General features: G+C 40.2%; 1 protein-coding gene across 1 annotated transcript in view; it reads right to left on the bottom strand.

Annotated features, from left to right (window-relative positions):
* Positions 1-23,576, bottom strand: part of EYS (eyes shut homolog) — a 1,407,877-nt gene that overhangs the window by 102,957 nt on the left and 1,281,344 nt on the right. Inside the window, 1 exon segment of the mRNA XM_046639782.1 lies at positions 14,152-14,324. Within this exon segment, the coding sequence (XP_046495738.1) occupies positions 14,152-14,324 (173 nt within the window).

Genomic DNA, 23,576 nt, shown 5'->3' with positions numbered 1-23,576 from the left:
AAATTTCTGTCTGATAATTCAAATATCTGTGTATATCTCTGTGTGGTTCTGATGCTTGCTTCAGACTTTGTTTCTTTTCTTTTTATCTTTTAGCATGCCTTGTAATTCTTTGTTGAAAGCTGGGAGTGATGTGTCCTGTCAGAGGAACTAAAGTAAAAGGCCTTTAGTGTGAAGTATTATGTTATTCTGGCTAGGAGTTGGGTTTTATTTAATGTTTGCTGAAGCCCTGGATGCCACAGGCTTCCAATTCCTTTAGTGTCTGTGGTTTTGTCTTCTCTGTTGAATTTGAGTTTCCCTGAGTACTTGTCCCCAGAGAAAGTGCACCTGCAGCTCTTTCACCTATCCCCCACTGTTATTAAACGGGAGCCCTGTCTATGTGGTGGGAAGGTGTGGGGTGGAAGTATTCTGTAATCTCAGGATTAAATCTCAGTCTTTTAGTTGGAGGCTGTGTTCCTTGGCTATGACTTTGATACATGTTTCTTAGCTTTTTCCTCCTTAGGGGAGGCAGGAAGGCTAGAGGGGCAACATGCATCCCCCAGGTGGGATGAAGCTCTGGTGAAGCCTCTTCCCCTGGGAGGTAGACCGCTCTTGGTTTGGTGACACCTTGCTCTCCAGGTTCTTCTGTTCCCTCTCTGACCGCATCTTCTCAGTCTCCACTTCTTTGCTCCTCTTTCTTCTCTACCTAAATTCTAAATGTTGTAGCCCAGAATGTAGCTCTGTCTGCATTCTCTTCATCAATGATTTCACATATTTTCATGAATTTAAAAACTATATGCTGACAACTCCTAACTTCATATCCCTTGGCCAAGCCTCTCATTTTAAGGCACAATGAAATATACAACTCCCTCTTTGACATCTCCACTTACACATCCCACAGGCATCGGAAGCAAAACTAAACTCCTGTTTCCATGCCAAGCTTATTCTTCTCAGTTTTCAGTAAAGCATTCTATTATTTAAGTTGCTCCATCTGAAAATCTGGGAGCCATTTTTGATTCCTCTTTCTCTGCACCCCAACACAATCTACCAGTAAATCTTATAGAATCTCCTTCAAAATAAAACTTGAATCTGGCCAGTTCTTTCCCACTCTGCTCAGACACCATCACTTATAGGACTACTGCACCAGCTTCCCATATCCCCTTCTTTTATTACTCCCTATCCAACATAGGAACCCAAGTAATATTTGACAAACAAAAATCACTCCCCGTTTTAAATCCGTGGCTTATCATTGGACTTGATGAAAATCCAAACTCATGACCATGAGTCCCAAAGCCCTGAAGAGTTTGGCCCCGTTTCTCTGACGTCAGCTTGTTTCTCGGATGACACTATGCTACCTGGCCTCGTTCTTGTTCCCTGACGTCAGCGGCCTCCATAGAGTCCCTCCCTGACCACGCATCTGAGTCCATTGTGCTCTGTTATTTCTCATCACGGCATCTATTTGTTTCTCTGTGGCACCAATCCCAGTTTGGAATTTCATATCTGTTTGTTTATTGTTTGCCTATCTCCTTTGTAGACGTTAAGCCTCATTGAGGAAAGAAGACAGGTCTGTCTCATTTACCGTTTCCCCAAGCTCCTAAGACAGGGCTGGCATGTAATAGGTTCTTAATTAGCATGTGTTAAATGACTAAATTATAGAATGAATTTTCCTACAATTAAGATGACAAAGTTGAAGCCTATTTGTCTCATAATTTGACAGATAATTTCTAATACTAAGAAAACTAAAGCATATTGATGTCCAATCGAATAAATTTCTGTACCAATGGGACAAGTCATAACAGATAATTAACACATGTCCCTAAGTGCCTAGATTTGCTTAGATAACATTTTAATCATGTGGGAAGACTTGACCAGTCATTCGTAATTTTACACTTGAGCGATTATTCTGAAGAAGACAGTTATTATTTCCATTGCTGTTAAAATAATCAGTAATCACTTCCATGACTAGATTTTGCTTTAAATACAGTACAACCAAATCTGAGTATCTGAGACATATTCCTAGGATTCAGAGGAACGTGTGAGTTAAAAGCAGGCTCTGCAGTCAGGGTTTAAGGGTTCTGATTACAGGTCTGCCACCAATTAGCCAATTCTCCTACCAGTTATTTACTTTCCCTAATTTTCAATGTTCTCATCTATCAAATGTGGACAATAATATTAGCTGCCCTTTGTACACTGCTGAGGATTAAATGAGATGTCCCATATAAAGCACTTAGACAATGTCTAGGTTGTAAGCACTCAATACTTGCTAACTCTTACTAGCCATGTCATAATGAGCCAAAATGACTTGTAATGAAGGAGACACAAAATAAAACTGCATTTGAATCAGTAGGAGTAAGTCATAACTTATTTTCCTTATTGTCAACCTAAGGGCTCTGACTGGAATCAAAAAATCAAAGAGAAGGACCGTCTCCTCCAACTCTTTAATCAGGCGATGAAGAAAGCGAAGCACAGGGAGGCGGAGTGACTTTCTCCAGGTCACACACCTGATTGTTTCACACTCCGGCCCGAGGCTTGGCTGTTCTCAAGTGTAGGCCCTTCCCATCACACAACACTGATAGTTTAACACGGCCAACTTCCATTTAATCAGCTCTAAAGTGATGTGAGGATTTGTTACTTAATGAAACAATATCTGTTTGAGTTCGGTTAAACGATGCAGTTCACTAATTAACAGCAAGCAGATGTTGAAGGAATAAAGAGTTGACTCAGAGGCAGCACGCTGCTCTAGAGGACAGAGGGTGAAAAGCACCAGAGGTGTTGCTCTTTTCCTTTCTATATCTAAGAATGCTTTGAGCAATGCTTCTTTTCAGTTTTACCAAGTAGTGCATTTGGGATGTAATCATTTCTAAGTTTGTTCTTACAAAAGCTGCTTCTCTGGAAATAGACTTTTGTCAAGGGGATTTTTTTTTTATCAAGTTATAATTAGACTTCACTTAATACACCCATAAATTTGCAGCCCTTTGTGTATTGCACAGGTGTTCTGGTATTCTCCTATTCCAACAGGGCAAGTATTGAATAACCAAAAACCTTTTAGCTGTTAGCAGAGAGAAACCTTAAGTCTTTTGATTTGCAGAATGGGAAATTGTGTAATTCCCTAGTTATTGTAACACGTGGGAGAAACGGCTGTCGAAGCCTTCCATTCTCCTATTGCTACGCTGATTTACACTGAAATTCAGTACCTTGAAATCCAGGATCCTAGAGATGCACTGTCCTCAAAAGTGTTTGTTTATTGTAACAAGTCATGGAGGAGAGAGGTATAATGGAGGCAGGAAGCAGGCAAGACTGTAAAGGGGCTTTATGATCCACAAACCAAAAGACCTCTTAAACATTCTACTTTTAAAGCTTACATGGACAGTTCAACTTAAAATGCAGTGGATACAGCTCTCTCAGGAAAAATCAGGCCCACCATGGCTGAGATCTCAACTCTGACGAGTCCTTCCGGGACTCACTGGGCAGGGCAGCCACAGTGAGGTTCCTTCAGGCGAGCCCCCCTCGGTGTTTGCTGTCAACAGGGTGCTTGTGGACCAGCCACCCCGAGACTGACAGGGATATGCTCCAACAAGCAGAATTATCAGCCACTCACCCTCATGACAGCTTTCCTTTCTCTAGAGCTTAAAGACTTGGGACAGTAAGAGTCTCGCTTTCACAATTTCAAGTTGATTTAATACACAAGAACTGAAAAGATGAGATTCAAAATACCCTTGGTCCCTTTAGAATGGCAAAGAGAATTACCAAATGCCATTTTTGAGACTGAATCATTAGGTGCAATACTTAGATCTGCCCTCTGGAAAAGATGGGATGTTGCCTGCCAGGTGTTCAGTCATGGATGCAAATCAAAATGGGCAGGAAAATGCTGACTTTCAAAGAGCTGTATTAACTTTACAGGCCACTAACTCACCAGTTATACTCGAAAGGGACTGACCAACCACAGAGGCAGGAAAGAGTTACTCTACTTCCAGCAAATCCCTTACTCAGGACCAACGTGTTATCATTAGAACGAGTGCATTAAAATATATCTAAATTTGTCTCTTGTCTAGTCCACAGGAAAAAGTTTAATTTGAAATATATTAATAAGTGAGCTTTTGCAAGTTTTTCTTATTTGCTCTTCAGATTTTTAAATTTCAGAAGTGAACAGAAGCCCAGTTCTTAGTAATCCCTATAACAGTCTCTCCTTAGGAAAGTAAAGACTCAAATAGCCCTTCAGGAAGCATTGTTCACATTGAGTAATTCATGTGTTTTGAGATATGAACCATACTTTTGATACGGGGTGTTTATAACTCCCTTTTGAAGTTCATGTTCACATTCAGGGTTTACAATATCATCATTCCAGCCCAATGGGGGTCATGACCTGATCATCTAAGACTGCATACCCTTACCTTTCGATTCATCCTTTCTATCTCAAGGACAGGGGTAGGCTGAGGCAGGGGAAAGCACGTGGAACCCTCAGTGTTGTGGAGAGCATGTAGATGCTGGAGAACTTGGATAATCTCAACGCAACTGAGGCACTCATCAAGTCAGGATTTGGTTACAAACTGTAATTAATTTTTAGAAATAGTCTCTCCCTCTCTATTTTTTTCTCATTACTCCTCTACTTAATGTTTGTCTCATAAATGCATAATAGTAGGAATCCCAGACCTCATTGGCCAAGTCTTTAATCACAGACATGGGCCATGAGTTTATTGGAGTTACACGCATAATTATTTTGACTAATCAATTCTATAGTAATTGGTACGCTTTCTAAAAATACTCCCTTGCTGGATTAATGTTTTTCTCTAAGAAATTGTTTATTTGTCTGAATTGACAAAATGATGCCTCTAAAAATGTTGATCTTTTCAGGTTTAGTTGTTCTTATCAAATGTATGAAATATACCGTATGTCTACGCAATTTTATGAGTGGAAATTCACATTAAATGATCATGTGGTTCTTGGTCAAAGTTCTCAAGACACTTAAAATATTGAAGGGTCATCATTTGGTAAAAGGACAAAGGAGAAGATGAGGATCGTCATTTGATTCACTGAGAAAAATCAAAACAAAACCAAACCCTAAGTGATAAGTGCATAATATAATTTTAAGCATTTTTGACTTTTACTAAGTTGCAATGCAGAGAAGGGAGTAGAAGTAGCTCCCACTTAAACTTACTCTGCTTAGTTTAGGCCAAAGTGGCCTTGTCTGGTTCTTCATGTTTGGGAATGCCTACCGCAAAGGGACGCATTTCCATAAAATGGCCATAAGACATACAGACATTGAATCCTTGACTTTCTACAATGAGATCGCTGTTGGTATTAGCTGAGATTGTCATCACTGTGCTGCATCCATAGTCTTCCTGCAATCTTTGCCACAGCTCGCTTAGCCTGAACTTAGAGAATGCAAACTTAAGGAAACTTAATTGTGTTGGGGTGAGTGCGTGGTTTCAAAGTACTGTGAGAACAAGAATATGCAGCTGTTGAATATGCCATTGTTTGGAATGGAATACTCCACTGTTTCCTCTAATGATATCAATTAATTGGAATTATATAATAAATTTTATATATTATACATCCCAAGCATTCAAGCATAATGTGAAATCAGCTTCTCTAAATTAGTTTTATGAAAACAGTGGAGCTAATAAAAATCTCAGGCCATGTTTGAAAGGGAGTGATCGAAATCAGTGGTCTCTAAACTTTTTAAACCATGGCCCATTTATATATTAATTTAAAATTATATACATATGCTAATGTGGACATCATATAATACAAAACATAGAAATTAAAAGATTGAGGTAAAAAAATAGAAATAATATTTTCTTCCAATTCCACAGTGGAGTGTATATACACCACTTTGGGAACCACTCCAGTGTATTCTGTGAAAGGGTTGTTCTGTGAGAAAGAAGAGTTCCTTGGTTTGTGTTGCATTATTACAGGACTTCTCAGAGCCTTTACTGTGCTACTAGACACTGTGAATTCCTGAAAGAGAAGTAGAGTATGTAATGTTATACTCTATAATGTAACTATATAATATTTTAAAGAAAAGCTGAAGTCACAGAGATGGATTCCAGATCTACCCATCACTCATGAACTATATCACTTTTGACTGGTTATTTAAATTCTCTGAGTCTCAGTTTCCCTATTTGCCCAATGGAAATAATGGCATACCTCATTGGGTTATTGTGTGGATCATGTAGGAAGATGGAGGCAAAGCTCTTAGCTGAGGGCCTGGCATACAGTAAGCACTCAATAGTTGCGAGTTCATTTCAACACACTCTTTTATGGGCCACCTGTTGCACTAGTGTGCTGTGGAACACACATTTGGAAATGTTCCAGAGTAGATCAATTCATTCATCGATTATTTTATTAGTTTGCTTTTTCAATTTGGCAAACACTTACCATCTCCTAAGTAATAGGCATAGTAGTAGGCACAGGGTAAAACTTAAGATGAATATTCTGAAGAACTTTCAAGTCATTTTCAATTCAGCAAAAATTTGAGAGCCTACCATGTGCCAGGCACTGTGTGCCACTCTGCAGATACTGTGACGGCCAAGGCAGATGTGATCTCTACCTTCACAGAGCTTACCGTCGGAGGGCAGGACTGGTGCAATATCTAGCCAACATTTAAAAGACAAATACAAAATAGTGTGAACTGATAGAGAGTGGATAAGGTGCAAGCTGGAGGATAAGGTGGGGTCTGCCCATTCAGGTTTGCACGTCATTTAAGCAGTTCTTTTCTCATCCTAAGGAAAATAGGAAGCCATTTTCAAGCTCAAAGTCATGGAATGACAAAATATTAGAAAAGACTCAATATGAGCATATCAGTGGATATAAACAAAAAAACCCCTTGAACTGAATAGCTGCTCTCATCATATAGAATGGTGGGCAATTTACGTCACACACGGGCATCTCCATCCCTGTTTATTTCATTCTTAATGATCGATAAATTCCATGGCCTCTTCATAAAATGTTGACTTCACAGTTTTTCATGTAGCATAAATTTACTCAGACTCTAATCAATTTTCCATTTCTGTGAAGAATTTTTTTAATGTACAACAAATGTGTGTGTGCTCTCCCGCACTTGGTAACTGGCAGGTGCATCACATTAGCACAGCTGTTAACCTGACCAGGCATAAGCTGATGGGTGTGGCAGGATCGGACAGTATCCATTTTATACAAAGACGGACTCTTCAGGGGAGGGCCTGGACTGACAGACCTGCAAAGTTAAATTGGGGAGCTGTGGCGTGAACTGCAGAGGTTTCTGTTTCCACACATGGTCTACAAAATCAGTTTGCCATAAATATGTTCAGAAGACACGGTTCTGCCCCTGTGCATAGTCTATCCATTTTAAAGACGTTTGTAATAAGCGGGAAATGCTTGTGTTGGGAGGGAAAATTCCATGAAGTTGCTCCACAATGACCAAGTGGTGGAGTGAACAAAAGAACGTTTGGCCTTTAGAGTTTAGTGTTCTCCTGACAGTGTTCCAGAGGCAAACCACAAGAGTTTGATAGAATATTCTTTGTTCTCCGTTTAAAAGCAGGCAATAACAGATGCATGGCTCCCTGGGAATTGAAATGCAAAAACCTACAAACTAATTTGAGTTTTCATTTATTGTGATTATTAGAAATTGTCTCCTGGGGCTAGTTTTAAGACAAGAGGTAATGTTTCATAAGAAGACCTAAAATTTGCTTTTTTATTATTTTTCTAATTTGGAAAAATATAGGTTTTCATTTTGCTGCTTGCCTTGATATTTCTTTTACAATACTGGAATAATGCTCATACCATACTTTCATTCGGTTGTAAAATATATTTTATAAACTTATAGTTTATTAAATCTTCTAGACTGAACTATGATAAATGAGATAACACAAAAAACCCTGTACTGTCTCTCTCTTTGAGAAGGAGTCTAAGGCTTATAAACAAAGTCGGAAATATCTGAGAAAACATCTCAGGATATAAAGTTTAGGGAAATCTTGACACTGATTGTATCAGTAAAGATTAGGTTTAACCTATGTATAACAGATAACATACAACAAAACAACAGAGGTTTCAGCAAAATAGATTATTTCTCCCTTATTAACAAAAAGAATGATGGTGGGCAATCCCTGTCTGCTATGGTGGTTTTATAATGATCAGATTTAAGCTTTTTTCATCTTTTTGTTTCACCATGCTAGCATGTAATGTCCATTTTCAAGGTTGCCTTATGATCCAAGGTGCTTTCTGGAATTTGAGTCATCTCCTCCACATTCCAGGCTTAAGAAAGAAGGAGGATGAGGGGTCACGCCACTCTTAAGAAGTTTTCCCAGAGGTCAGAACGATACTCTAAGACTTCTGCTTCCTTCTGATTCCCCATAACTTAGTCCTGTGGCCACGCTCTGGTTTAAAGGAGGCTAGAACATTTTAGCCTGGGGTACATTACTGCCCCCGATAAAATCAGGGATGTATTAATAAAAAAGCAGAGAATATATTGGTCAAACAACTAGCACACTCTGCCAAAGCTGACGTAATTCCCCAAGTCACAATACCTTATTATCTTGTTCTTAATAGGTGTGTGTGTGTACACATATATATAGCTAAGTCCAACACTGATCATTGGTAAGAAGCATAAAACCTTTAGGGAAAGATGATAGCATTAACTATAGACACGTAAACAATTTCTAAACCTTATGAAATATATATATTGAAATATATATTTAAAGACACATTTGCTTATAACCAGATAACTTGTAATAATTATGGGAACAATAACTGTAACTTTGCTCTGCCAGGACTGCCACTTGCATACGTAGAAGAAAGGTGCTCACGCACTCTGTCAATGGATTGGATTGCTGGAGTCCATCAACGCTGTTTTCAAGAACATTTCAAGAACGTTGAAATATATATTTATTTTAAGTGCTGCTTTTCTACATGTGCCAGTCAACCTTTTTCTCTTTACAGATGCTGAAATAGAAAAAAAAATTGAAAGGCAGGAGGTGCAACTTTCCCACTGAGCAAGAGGACAAGCAATTCCCTCAGTTCTTAAGAAAGAAAAAGTGCAGACAGCTCAAAGTTTGCCTTCAACGCAGAGCAAGAGGAATCACTTTCCTGAGCTCTTTCTTGTGTGGCCACAATGGCTCCTGTCTCCTTGCTCCCCTCTGGGGTTGGGCTTGATCTTTCAATGTTTCTTTTTAACTAGAAGCTGGAAAATACAGGATTTAAACATGGCGGGAAGTGAGGGGTACTGACACGGGTTGAACAGCAGGGTGATCAAATAGCTGTGGAGTTGGAGGGAAAGAGCTGATCATGTCCTAGTGGATGCTATCAAAAGAATTATGAGCTCACATGACAGAAAATTACACGTACTTGAAATATGCCATTACTAAATGCCAGCCTGACATTAAGCTGCTTCCTAGAAGTATCACGTCCTTAACCAGCCTGGTGTTATCTGTGTCCCTGGAGCGCTGCTTCCTCCTGATTCTGCAGCACCCTGGCTTGTCTTTAATCACTGCAAAGAGTGTCACCAACTTAGACAAATTCTTGAAAGGAAATTAATTTTGATTTTCTTTGACGTCCTAGAGAGTTTTCTTTTTAGCGAGGATGGAGATCCAGCCTTCTTTCCCATTATGCCAAGATGCGGCAGTTCCTGTGAACTTGAGAATACAGACTTGACCACCTTAAAGAACAAAAGCATTTTCTATACAGTCAGTTATGTGTTAGCACTTTGCATGAACCATCTCGTTTATTCTTATGGAATCTATAAGGTATGTTCTGTTGTTGGACTCATTGAAATTGAAGTAGTGACAGACCAAGTAACTTGCCCAAGGTCACTTGGCTGGCTCGTCTGCAAGAGAATGGGGATTGTCACCCAGCCAGACTGATACAGGCCTAGGCTCTCCATCAGCATCAGATACTGCTTCTTCAAAGGCTGGGCTCCATCAAGGGACCTAGGTTGGGTGGTTAAGGTCAATCAAGAAATATTTATGGAAGGGACACGAGGGTGAGAGACAAGATAAAGCATCCCCCTTTGTCTTTAGAATGCCATGGTTAAGAAAACAAGAAGTGATGATTCCTGCACAGGAACAGGCGACAGGAAGTGTGAAGAGGAGCCCAGTGTGGAAGGTAAAGCCCTTTACAATGGAAGGGAGCTGAAAAATTTCCATTTACATTGTGTGCTTGTCTTGGCTCCAGCCATCACTGCCATGATTGCTGTACAATGAATTCCCCAGTGGAAATATCAACAAGGTAGGAGATGTCACAATTGTATTTTTTTATTATCCCCCAAAGAATGTATTAGTGTGGTAGATATGGCTATAATTTGAAAGCAAAGAGCCATGTAGCAAACACAACTACTGATTAAAAAAACAAGCTGATTTTTCATCCTCTGATATTAACAAAGAGGCAAAGACAAAAAAAGGAAGTCTCAGATATTATCTGTTCCTGTTCTAATGTGTAGTTGTAACTGGGCAGCCTCTATACTTACTGGTTTGCTCTAGGCTTTTCTCTATTGAATAAACATATGTTCAGCATGTTCTGGACAATCTCCTGGAGGCAGATGGGTAACAGTGAATGGTCCAAGAAATGACTTGGGGCACCACCTGTATTAGTTGGTAGCGTAGAGAAAGCATTTGATGGCTGCTTGATGCAAACATGGCTCCTGGAGGGAGTTGACACCGGAGTGGGCATTTTTTGATTGTTCCGGAATATTGATATGTTAAGCTCTCCTTCCTTGAACCCTACCTTCTCTGACATCATTGCCTGAGTTGCCTTGAGGGCTGGCACTCCTGCCTCTCTGGAAGGCAATCTGAAATGTGGGAAAACTAATGTCCAGAGGGGCAACCCTCAATCAAAGAGGACCATGAGTCAATGGTTAGGGATTCTCTCTTGGGCGGACAATTCTCAGACTCATTCTATACATTTCCTCACAAGATCAGACAATTCTGAGACTCACTTTAGACAGCTCATCGTAAAGTCTCAGTAGAATAAGGTACCATTGCCCATGGTGATGGTCAACTCCATAATGGGCCTTTGTATTGACTTTCTCTCCTCCCCATTTTATTCTCTGTAGGTCTTCACGCCTCTCATTTCCTGGGATTGTTTCCAAAATACACCACTTGAATGCAATTCTTTACTCAGGTTCTGCTTTGATGGGGAACCAAGGCTAAGACAACACCACATCATGGAAGGAGCAATATTTATGGGCTGAAAGATGATAGTGGTGTTTATTTGGGGATGGTATTGGTATTCAATATGACTTTCTCTCCTCCGTCATTTTTATTTATTTATTTATTTATTTATTTATTTGAGGGAGATTAGCCCTGAGCTAACATCTGCTGCCAATCCTCCTCTTTTTGCTGAGGAAGACTGGCTCTGAGCTAACATCCGTGCTTATCTTCCTCTGCTTTATATGTAGGATGCCTACCACAGCATGGCTTGCTAAGCAGTGTCATGTCCACACCTGGGATCTGAACTGGCGAACCCTGCGCTGCTGAAGTGGAACGTGTGAACTTAACCGCTGTGCCACCATGCCGGCCCCTCCTCTGTCATTTGTAGATCCACCAATATTTAGATCCCTAACTATTGGAATCCTGGAGGGCTTGGTCCTCAGCCCTCTTCTTTATCTACTTTTTCTCCTTAGATGAACTCCAATTCTATAGTTTTAGCCACTATCTCTATTCTCGAAATTGTATCTTTAGTCCTGACCTCTCCCCTAAGCACTGGCATCATTTATCCAATTGCTTATCATATCTTCTCCATCTGGATATCTAACAGCAATATTTTCCTTTATCTGTACAAAACAAAACTCTGTTTAATTCCCAATAATGCCCCATAAAAACCCTGTTATGCCCCTAATCTTCCTCATGGCACCACCATCCACCTACAGTTCAAACTGATAAACCAAAGAAGTGTAGATATTGTTCTTGATCAGCCCTTTTCCAACACTTGCCAGCAAGTTGCCTGTTCTGTCTCCAGAACAGATCTCCAATTCGTACGCTTACTCCCCCTCCGCTGCCGTCGTCCTTCTCTTAGGCATAATTATCTTTTGTCAGGATCACTGGCAAAAGTCTGTCTCTACACTGCGGTCAGAAGTTTAAACAAACACATATAAACGAATCACCTCTTTAAAACCTCCCAGTGGATTCCTAAGGCACCTAGAAACAAGTCTAAAATTTTCCCATGTTCCCAAGGCCGTACAGGGTCTCGGCACTGCCTATGTCAGATAGGCTTTTCTTCCATGAACCCTTATGCTCCAGCCATAGCAGCACCTTTTCATTCTCCAAGCGCAGTCTCTCTGTCTCTTCAGGGTCTTCCATTTTCTGAACCTTCTCTGTCTGGATGGTTTTTCCAGCTTTTCGTATGGTGTCCTCCTTATTCTTTCGGCCTTGGCATGAATCTCTCCTCTTCTGGAGTCGTTCCTGTGATAAGCTCCAGTCTAGAATGGTGCCTCTGCCCGAGTTTTTCTCCAACACTCTTGTTCCTTCGTACTTCTTTTCATAAACTTTATATTGTGTCTTGAGCCATTTTTATTTCCTCAATTAGAAGATAATCTCTATGAAGGCAGGCATCTCAAATGGATCTGTCACCTTTGTGGAACATATTAATGATAGGCTAATTATTTGGAGAAATTCCTCTGGATGGGTCCATGTCGGAATTTCTTCTTACCTACACTGCAGCAAAGACCCTAATAAAATTTGTCTAATATTTTCTGTCTCAAAATTCCATAAATCTGGGGCTGGCCCCATGGCCGAGTGGTTAAGTTCGTGCGCTCTGCTGCAGGCGGCCCAGTGTTTCGTTGGTTCGAATCCTGGGCGCGGACATGGCACTGCTCATCAAAGCATGCTGAGGCAGCGTCCCACATGCCACAACTAGAAGGACCCACAACGAAGAATATACAACTATGTACCGGGCGGCTTTGGGGAGAAAAAGGAAAACAAATAAAATCTTTAAAAAAAAAAGATCCATAAATCTGTACATCTTTGGAACCCTAAAGAGTCCAAGAGATGGGACTAAACAATGATCTTTTCATAAATACGTGAAGACATTCTTATAAATCTTCATTTCTTATTTCATATGGTCAGACATTTTCAAGTAGAAAGCAAAACTGATGATTCATCCCTTAGTAATCAAATTTATTGTGATCAATTACATTTTTCAATAGCTTTTATCTACAATAGAATGATTATATCAAAGAAGCGTGATGTTTTTATAGGAAAGGACAAGACTTCAATCCATCCAGTTTATGATGCTTTTGCTTCTTTTAAAAATGACTTGGCTAACTTCTCACATAACCCTGCCACTCACAGAATGAAATTCATAGGACTTCTTAATTTCCCCTTTTCCAGCTGCAAATACATCCATTGTCTTGATAGCCTTAGAGAGTGCATATCAAAAACTTCAACACGTTTTAGTCACAGAGTCTTCTCTCTTCTAGATCCAATTTTCCTACTTGTTACATCAGGTGTGGGGCCCCCGCTCGTTGATGAGTCAGCACAGGTGGGTCTGCTTGTTTCCTTTTGTTCCCCTGGGGCGTAGGGCCCTGTGCTCATCTGGTATCCTTATTCTAAAATCTGGTAACAAACACCTCCAGTGCCAAAGGGGTGAATTATTGCTGAAAATATTTACAGACATACTTATATCTGTATATCAAAGCCAACATTACACTCTTAGGCAATTTGCTTCTTAAAGCAATCTTCCATTACAGCCTCTTGTACCTTTTTTACCTTAGGGTGTCCACATACTGGATTTTCCAAAGGAGAGACACATGGCTATTATTTGTGATTTTGTTTCTTGGCATATAATAACTGTGTCAAGGGTTTTGTTATCTTTAAGCAAAAACAACTAGTCTACAATACAAAGATTTGTTAATATTACATCCTATCTTTGCTGAAACGACAAAAAACAGTTTGATTTTCCGCGTTGCTCCTGATTTTCCTCGTCACTCTTTGAGCTTGAGAATGACTTTGAGATTTTATAACAGATTTTCTGTAGTCTAACCTCAGGGAAAGCTCATTACCTCCTTTGTAATTACTTGATGGGTATGAGAAATACCTGCTCAGTGATCGGTCTCATTAATGGGTCTCGTCTGAACTGACTCGAAGAGAACCAAGAAAACGATCTGACGTATTTGATCAGTCAAGTGTGCTGTGTTCCTCTGAGTGACCGCTCTGCCCTCCATCTCATTCTGCCTCTGCTTCATGCTTAACAGTCAGATGCTCTTACCGTCAGCGCAGAGGACTCCAGACCTCCCATACGGGCAGAGGCAGACAATCTCTGTTCCGGACTTAGGGACACAGGTGGCTCCGTTTCCACATGGGTTGTTTTCACAAGTTGCAAACTGGCACAACTTGCCTGAGGACAGCCTGGGACACTCACAAAACCAGTTTTCACTATCACTGAGAAGGAAAAAGGAATTATAAAATCAATCAGAAACAACTGATCTTTTATAGGCGCATATCCACGCATGCACACACGTATAAACAAAATTATCATTGCATCTTGTCCAATAAGTGGAGTTTTTTCTTCTCCCTCTCTCTCTCTCTGTGTTTTTCAACTTTCAAGTATTTGTAGCTGTGTACTCAACATTGAGAGCAGATTAACAGCTTTATAGACTGCCTGAAGCCATGAATTCTGTTTTAAGCCATCTATTTTTATTTTCGATTTATCTCATCTTTTATTTCACACTAGGTGCCTTTTCAGGATTTCGTTATATATGTGTGGCACTGCCTCCGTGAGAGGCTTCAAATGTTGATTAGATAAAACCGTCTTAGGCTCAGAGCTCAGAGGAGACTTTCAAGCTGGTGATAAGCTTCCTGAGCTGAGGACGCAGTCCTGCAAGAGCCGCCCTTGTGGTAATTCTGAAAAGAGGGCACAGTGGGAGCTGTAATGAGTGCACAACTCTCCGGCTTAAAATCTGGTCTGGTGGCCCCAGGCTGAGAGTGGCTGTGAAAGCAGAGCTCAGGAGGAAGGCTCCTCTCACCTGCTGGAGCAGCTTTCTCTAGGGGACAAGGGACATGGGACGGTGGCTTCTACTTTCACTGCATCCTTTCCCCCCCTTTTAAGGAACAGTAGCTTCAGTTTTCCTTTGCCGACCCACCCGTCCACCATTCTCAGCCCAGATGACTGGGAAGGGCAAACAGATTCTTGATGTCAATCAAGTGGGATGGATACAGGCTGACTGGCTTTCTCTGCTGGGATTGGTAAACTGGTAGCTGCTGGTAGCATGTGCCTATCCAGAAGGGAGAGCCTGGCTGAGGATGAATAAGTAACACCTAGCAAAGCAAATATAAGATAGATAATTGATCATATCATTTGGGTACCATACCCCACCATTACTCTACAGTTATATGAACCAATATATTTTAACCATCTTCTTATTTTTTAACCCAGTTTGAGTTGGGGTTTTGTCACTTGCAGTTAAATGAATTCCGCCTATTATTGATGCCCTTTCCTTCCTTTTTTTCTTTCTCCTTGTTCCTTAGTCCACACACTTTGCCACTTCTAGATCTTTAAGGTTTTTTTTTTTGTCCTGCTTACATCTTATCTTCCAAACATGATGGTTAGCTCTTAAGAGTAGGTGCCAGAACCATCTCGAAAATAAGCAAGCTGGCATATATTTTGTCTTCATGACTCAGCCTCCCAATCTAGTCATAGATCTTGTCCATACAATGGAATCGTTCTCTTGTCCCTCTCATCTTTCTTGTGTCTTGGCCCCTTCCTTACATCTTTTAATCCCCTTAATCCAAAATAAATTTGCTTGCAGGAAAGTATCAGCTTCTTTCATACTAGTGAATATCTGACTTTGAAATCTGAAGAGGTTTGCTTTTCTAACAATGTCTATTCTTTTATATTAATTTTCTCTGTTAACAGATGAAACACCATGCAGAAAGTTCATGTAGCAGAGAGCAGGCAAAGCTAGCTTTGGTGAGGTGTGAGGCTTTCAGACCATCAGATTTTGCCAACACATAGGTGATCCTGTAAGTGCTCAGCCATTTAGTCCTTTTATAACTTTCATGGCAACCTGCATAGTGCTTTACACATAGGAGACAGATATAGAATCTTATAGATTTTCAGAGTTGGGAAAAAATTAATTAAAGGTTAATGTCGCTAAAATGGTTATAAAGCACCCTAAACAAACTCTTCTGCTTCTGGGCCACAAAACAAAGTTCTGAGAAGGGTTGAGTGATGCTGTTCCTTCTTGTCTGAGGATAGTGGAAAGCACGGCCAGGCCACCTGGCAGCTACAGTGATACTTTCTGGTGTGACTTAAAGTGTTAGTTAGGAACTTAATGCTGTTTGGAGCCCTGGAGACATCCAATGTCACCGTGCCTCCACTCGCCTAACTTGGAGTTGTAAGCTCAATGCTAAGCATCTGTGTTCACAGATAAAGTCTAGGAGTGTTCCACTCTTGAAAGCTGCATTCTGGAAGGACCAAATTATCGTTTTTATCGTAAAGGAGAATGCCACATATATGGATGTCAAAGGAATCTAAATATCGATGGAATTAAGTGCCTTCGTGATATAGACCTAACCGGATTTGAAATGCAGGAAAGATACTTTTATTTTTATGTTGAAAACCAAGGAAAGCACTCATTTTAATCACGTCCTATTGATAAATCAAGGCTCATTTCCTTTTTGCTTTCTTCAGGTGTTGGGAGAAGTTGTTGCATAAAGTCATGCAGAGATGATAGTTGTTTGCATCTCTGCATCAGCAGGCAGCTAGAGCAGAGACAGAAACAGACATTTTATAGAAAAGATTCCATGAAAGGGGAAAAAATCGCCTTATCTGGCTCCCTCTGGCTCATCTTGATATGCCATTAGCCCTTATTAGGAAGAGTTAGCTTTAACCAGCTGAACCTTGCCAGGTGATGGTGCTCTGTACACTTCACCTCAAACTGTAGCTTCAAGCTCCAAAACATTTCCTGGAAGGCAAGATCTTTCCTTAATAGTTTTAATAAAATCAATCTTTAATAAATCAATGTACCAACTGCGTTACACTCAGACTCAGACCTAAAAGTTTCTCCTATTCCGATCTTGCCAAAGGTCCCATTACTAAATCCCAATTTATTAAAGTCTTGCAAGTCGGCTGTTTTTGCTGTCACATAACTCACTTTGACTTCTCCACATCCCTAAGCAAATGGCAGTGTCGACCAGGAATGGGAGTGCTCTGATGTCGAAGGACCTTCTGTAATGGGACTTTCGGAAACCATGCTTAAAACGTCACCCTCCTTTGCCCAGTTTAAATGTCATAACATTGCTGTGAATTTATTTGGCACTGTTTCATTATTACGGAAAAATATATTCAAATGGAATATATATATTTTTTTCCCTTTGAGAAAGTTTAGAAATTCTTACCATTTGCAGACCTGCAAGCCATATGGAAAATTGGTCTGCAAATCTTCCTCTGAGGAAGTCAGGGCATTATTCTGAATTGAAAGTAGGTTTGAGAAAGAACCCAGATAGCAGGGAAGTTTTAACCTGTACTCCAGAACACCATATTTATTGCCAACTGCTGTGAGCCAGGATTTGCCGTGCATTGACATCAAGGACAGAGCCAGGTGTCATGGGATAAGTAAGACTGGCTTCTGCTCTTGTGGGAGGAGACAGCGTTAGTGCATGAGCTAACCTCTGTGAGGCACAGCATGGGTATGCGACAAGGAAATTTAGACGGTCGCAAGCATTTTAAGGCCTTAGCTCTGTGATATGTGGATTCAGATGTCAGTGTGGACTGGTAGCACAGAATGTCATGAGAAAATCTCTCATATGGCTTCTAAAATGCAGATTCTGGGACTCCCCTTGACCCCCTGAGATTCTGATTTAGGAGCCTGGAGAGAGACCCACGATTTTAAAAATGTCATCAGGTGTTCCTCTTGCATAGTCTACTTTGAGCCTAAGCCAGCTCCCCTGAGACAAATTTTCTCTCCAGAGTAAAAGCTGGGTGGTCATTAGTTACCACTGTGTTCTCAGGAAGACACCAGGGCATTATAATTTTATTTCTCTTTTTGGGCTACATTTTGACTTTTGACTAACCTCTATCTGAAAACATGGTATTTATTCATCAAAGTACAAAGATTAGAGAGGTTTTATTTCACTAGTGCTATTTACAGTCTATTGCATGTACATTACACTTAACAACAACACAAAGTAGGAAAAAACACAGTCATTTTAAAGCTTATTAAAAAAATGCCACTTACCTAAGTGTATGCAAACAGCTGTATATTTTGGTACTCTAACAGCTACAGTGTGTTTGATTACAAGTCACAATATGGTTAGCACATCAAATGACTGTCATTAAGTTTCCACAGGTATTAAAAACTATCCTTAGAAAATTTAGCTGATTAAAAAAATCAAAGATGCTGACTTGAAAAGGATGCCTCTTATTTACATCACGCAGCCAGATGCCTGAAAACCTTTTAGAACTAAAAGGACTCCTGCATGTATTAACTTAAAAAAATAAATAACTCTTTCTGCACTCTTTGGATCTAATGGGTCATTAGCAGATTTCAAAGTTGACCACCCACAGTGTGAAGAGGGGGCGAGTTCCCACAGGAAAGTGCAGAAATGAATCCTATGAACAATGTCTCCAGACATCTCTAAAAAACACAATGACTACTGGCAGAAATAACCCATCTCCTTGTATAGGCTCTTCTATTTATAGCACTGCGGCACAGGCGTGAGGAAGGATGCAAATGAGATCCCACCCCAAGAAGCTGAGCTTCCGGTGGAGGCATCATTCTGTTTTCAGGGATTTCCCAGCATCACAGAGGGGTCTGCGGACGGCAAAGCAGTACCTCCTCCGCTCCTCACAATCTCCCTTAAAATTTGAACTCCTTTTAGTTGGATTGTCAGCTGTGCGTGTGGAGACCCGGTGCGCCAGCAGCACGGATAGTTTTCCTTTGTCTCTAAGACACAGCTGCCGGAAAGGATGTTATTTCTTGCAGTAAGGCACACCTTCATATTTGACACTTTTCACTTTTAACTTTTTCTCTTTAAAAGTAGCCAAACATGAAAATAATAGAGAAAAATTGCAAAACCAAAATCAGCTTAAGGTGATCTAGAAAGTGAACTCGGAGAAACACAGTCTATATAAAATACCCATCAACAGAGAACTCAGGGGAAATGTCTTCCTGTTTCAGGAGCTTTCTTCTTTATCTGAAGAGATATTACTAAAGGCAGATATGAAGAAGATGACAAAGGATAAGAGCAATAGTGAAAGTGATAGACTCACGTGATGAAATGTGACATAAAACAGAGATAATTTACAAACAATATAAACATATTTTTGTTTCTTCTTGTTCAAGAATCTGCCCAATTCAATCTTGCGTTTATTTTGTAAAGAAAAACTGAATTTATGTTGTGATCTCTCTCTCTCTCCCCAAGCCATGGTTCCTTTGTGAAAAGGTCTTCATTGGTAAAGAAAGATCATCAGACATTTCCTTCGCAGCAACAAATATCGTTTCCATTTCTTTGCCTTGTGACCCACTAGTCCTTATGAAATGGAGTTTAAAGTTGTACTTCCAAGGGAGGATCCTCAGAAAATATCAAACCCAGAACAGGGAGCTAACATGGTGAAAGTGGCCATAATCTAAATAAGGTAAATGAGATGCCCATGAGAATGCGCCTAGCAACAGTACTTGGCATCGTCAGCTGCTTGTTACATGTTAGGGAAAGGAGGTGGGCATAGATTAAACTTAGAATTAGTTGAATCCGAATTAGTTAATGGTGGGATAAGAGCAATAGAACAGAATCTGGTACAAAGAGAAGTGGGCTGGGAAGGGAGGCAGAAGTGGAGGGTACTGGTGGATGAGAAAATGAAATGATGCATTGATAACTGTAGAATGAATGCATCATCTCAATGTCTAAAATCACCTCCCCCAATTAAAAAAAAATCTCAGGGTCTTAAGATTAGACTTTGTGCCCAAGCAACAATCAGCCAGTCTCTGGTCCCCTGCACTGTAAGGGCAATTTGGGCAGCATTTAATAGAACAGAAGGAGTAATGCAGCGCTGATGGAGCACGGAGGTCTCAGATAATTTCCTGTACAGATAAGGTGGCTATCTGGAGGCTATTTAAGGCTAGAAGAGTTGGTATAAGCTTTTAAAATGCTATTTTAACTCCTACTAAAAAGGAACAAAAAATTCTCTTGAATTATTTAAGCCAACAAAGTGCTGTTTCCCCCAGTCCCTGGACCTCAGCAATGTTCACATACACGCAATTTCCACTCAGCTGTTCCCACGGTGAATTCAACTGCAGTCAGGGAGGTGGAGACACGACACACAATGTTGATGGTTGTTCTTTTCTGATACTAAGAACTATTTACAGAAATTGCTGTGGGGGGAAATTTATTCCTTACAAACATAAGGAATAGTAAATTACAATAGTTAATAGTCAAGCTACACATTTATGAACACTGAAACATTCTTTATGAGCATTGCTACATTCCTGCACGGCAGGAATTCCTGCAACAAGAAACCTATTTTTTTCCAATTTCTCATTCCAAGTCCTTCCTTTTGTCAAGTCTTTATGCTCTAATTTGGGGTTGGGAAAAAGCAAGAAATTGAGAGGATTTCCTGCTTTTAAATATGTTGATTCATCAGGCTTGCTCTCAAACTATAGTTTGTGTCTGCCACTTAGGACAAGAGGTGACATCTGGAACTGCCCCATATCTCCTTATCCAGAGTCAGTGTCTTGAACAACATAGACCAGAGATTATCGACTAGCAAGATATTTAATGGCTACCCTTTGAACCACGTGGTATATTTAGCTTATATTTCTGAGGTCCGGATACAAAGTTTGGCACACAATTAGAAGGAACAATATCAAATTTGTCACTCAATATTTAATCCCCCCAAAAATGAAAAAAAAAATCTATCCCCTGTACAAGAGATTATTTCTTCAGTCTCAAACCCAGTTCAGATCTTCATCTCATGCAGCTTCCGCCCGATAGCATATCCTACACATTTATCTTTGTCCAGATAACATTCCCAACGCATTTGGCAAAATGTTTGCATTCATTTTGGCTTTGACTCATTTCCTCTGTCTATAAAATGGTTCAGATATTTCCCAATCTCTAAGCCCTGTGTCCCATGCTCACGGGAGACAACTTCATTTCCTATTCTATAGATAAAATTGCAGTCATCAACATCAGCCCTCAACTTCCCACATCATCTCTTCCTGCACTTATTTCTCCAACCTTCTTTCCTTTTACTACATTGAAGGGTTTTGGGCAGAGAAATAATCACATTGTGTTTTAGAATTATCATTCTGGGGCTACAGCGTGGAAAATACACTGAGAGAAGAAGGGGTTTCTTTTCCTACTTCTGATGTCCTTTCCTCTTCTTACTCCTGGTGGGGGCGTGTGCAGGGAATCCAGCGGTGCTCACCCTCAGCAAGTTTCAGCAGCACCTCCTCAGGTGAATTCCCAGCAAGAGTGTTCAGCCCATGCCCCAGCTGGCTTCCCGCTAGACTCAGGTGTCCCAGTGGGCAGATTTCCAGCAAATTTCAGCAGTACCCCTAAGTGGCTTTCCAGGGAGTTCTGCTGGCTCTGTGGTGGGTGGTTTTTCACAGAGATTCACAGGCTCCCATTGGAAGAAATTCTTGTAAGTTCAGAGGCAGCCCTGTGGCTGGTTTCTCAGTGAGGTCCCTAGCAGCCCAGAGGACCACCTACCAGTAAGTTTCAGCAGCCCCCCAGCAGGTGACTTCCTAGTACGTTTCTTCAGCACTCAGTGGATAGCTTCCTCTTTCCCAATTCTGGCCTGTGGCACCTCAGTGAACTTTTCTACATCCAATGACCACCCACTCTCTAAGGTGGCTTAAACACCAGACGATATGTGTGTGTGTGTTCCAAATTTGTTCCCTCCTTGAGTGTTATTCCTCAGCCCCAGAAGTAAAGATTGCTCCCTACATTCACTATACCTAAACTCTTTAATATACTCTACCTTTTAGGAGTTAATCTTCTGTTACTAGTTGATAATTCTTCATATTAAACTTTCCTAAGTTGCTATGTGGCTTCTGTCTCTGACTGGACACAGAGAAGCCAGTTGGGAGGAGGTTATTAAAGAAATCCAAGTGGAAGTGTAGATAGTCACTATTTGCAGATGACATGATTTTATATATAGGAAATCCTAAAGAAGCCAGCAAAAAACTCCTAGAAATAATAAACAAATACAGCAAAGTTGCAGGGTAAAAAATCAACATAAAAATTAGATGCATTTCTATACACTAACAACGGAATAGCAGAAAGAGAAATCAAGAATACAATCCCAACAAAAAGAATAAAATACCGAGGAAGAAATTTAACCAAAGAGGTGAAAGACCTGTACACTGAAAACTACAAAATGCTGAAAGAAATAGAAGAAGGCACACACAAAAAATGGAAAGATATTCCATGCTCATGGATTGGAAGAATTAATATAGTTAAAATGTCCACACTTCCTAAAGTGATCTATAGATTGAGTGCAATCCCTATGAAAGTCCCAAGGATATTTTTCACAGAAGTAGAACAAAGAATCCTAAAATTTGTATGGAACAACATAAGTCCCTGAATAGCCAAAGCCATCCTGAGAAAAAAGAACAAAGTTGGAGGGATCACATTCCCTGAATTCAAAATATACAAAGCTACAGTAATCAAAACAGCATGGTACTGGCACAAAAACAGAAACACAGATGAATGGAATGGAATTGAGAGCTCAGAAATAAACCCACACATCTTCGGACAGCTAATTTTCGACAAGGGAGCCAAGAACATAATATAGTGAGAGGAAAGTCTCCTCAATAAATGGTGTCGGGAAAACTGGACAGCCACATGCAAAAGAAGGAAAGCAGACCATTTTCTTACATCATACACAAAAATTAACTCAAAATGGATCAAAGACTCGAATATAAGGGCTGAAACCATAAAACTTCTAGAAGAAAACACAGGCAGTGTCTTTGACATTGGTCCTACCAATATCTTTCTGAATATCATGTCTCCTCAGGCAAGGGAAACAAAAGGAAAAATAAACAAATGGGACCACATCAAACTGAAAAGCTTCTGCCTCTGCAAACCATATATCTGATAAGGGCTTAATATCAAAAACATAGAACTCATACAACTCAAGTTAGAACGACAAACAACTCAATCAAAAAATGGGCAGAGGATCTGAACAGATGTTTTTCCAAAGAAGATATACAGATGGCCAGCAGGCACATGAAAAGATGTTCAACATCACTAATTATTAGGGAAATGCAAATCAAAACTACAATGAGATATCATCTCACTCCCATCATAATGGCTGTAATTAACAAGGTAGGAAATAACAAGTGTTAGAGAGGATGTGGAGAAAAGGGAACCCTTGTACACTGCTGGTGGGAATCCAAACTGGTGCAGCCACTGTGGAAAACAGTATGGAGATCTCTCAAAAAATTAAAAATAGAAATACCATATGATCCAGTTATTCTACTTCTGGATATTTATCCAAAGAACATGAAAACATTAATTCAAAAAGATACATGCACCCCTATGTTCATTGCAGCATTATTCACAATAGCCAAGACTTGGAAGCAACCTAGGTGCCCTTCAATGGATGAATGGATAAAGAAGAGATGGTATATATACATATATATGCAATGGGATATTACGCAGCCATAAAAAAAGATGAAATCTTGCCTT

This window comes from Equus quagga, chromosome 15 (assembly GCF_021613505.1).
Source record: "Equus quagga isolate Etosha38 chromosome 15, UCLA_HA_Equagga_1.0, whole genome shotgun sequence".
In the NCBI taxonomy this organism is placed as follows: domain Eukaryota; kingdom Metazoa; phylum Chordata; class Mammalia; order Perissodactyla; family Equidae; genus Equus; species Equus quagga.
The sequence above is the reverse complement of the archived record's forward strand: the minus strand, read 5'-3'. Positions and strand labels throughout refer to the sequence as shown.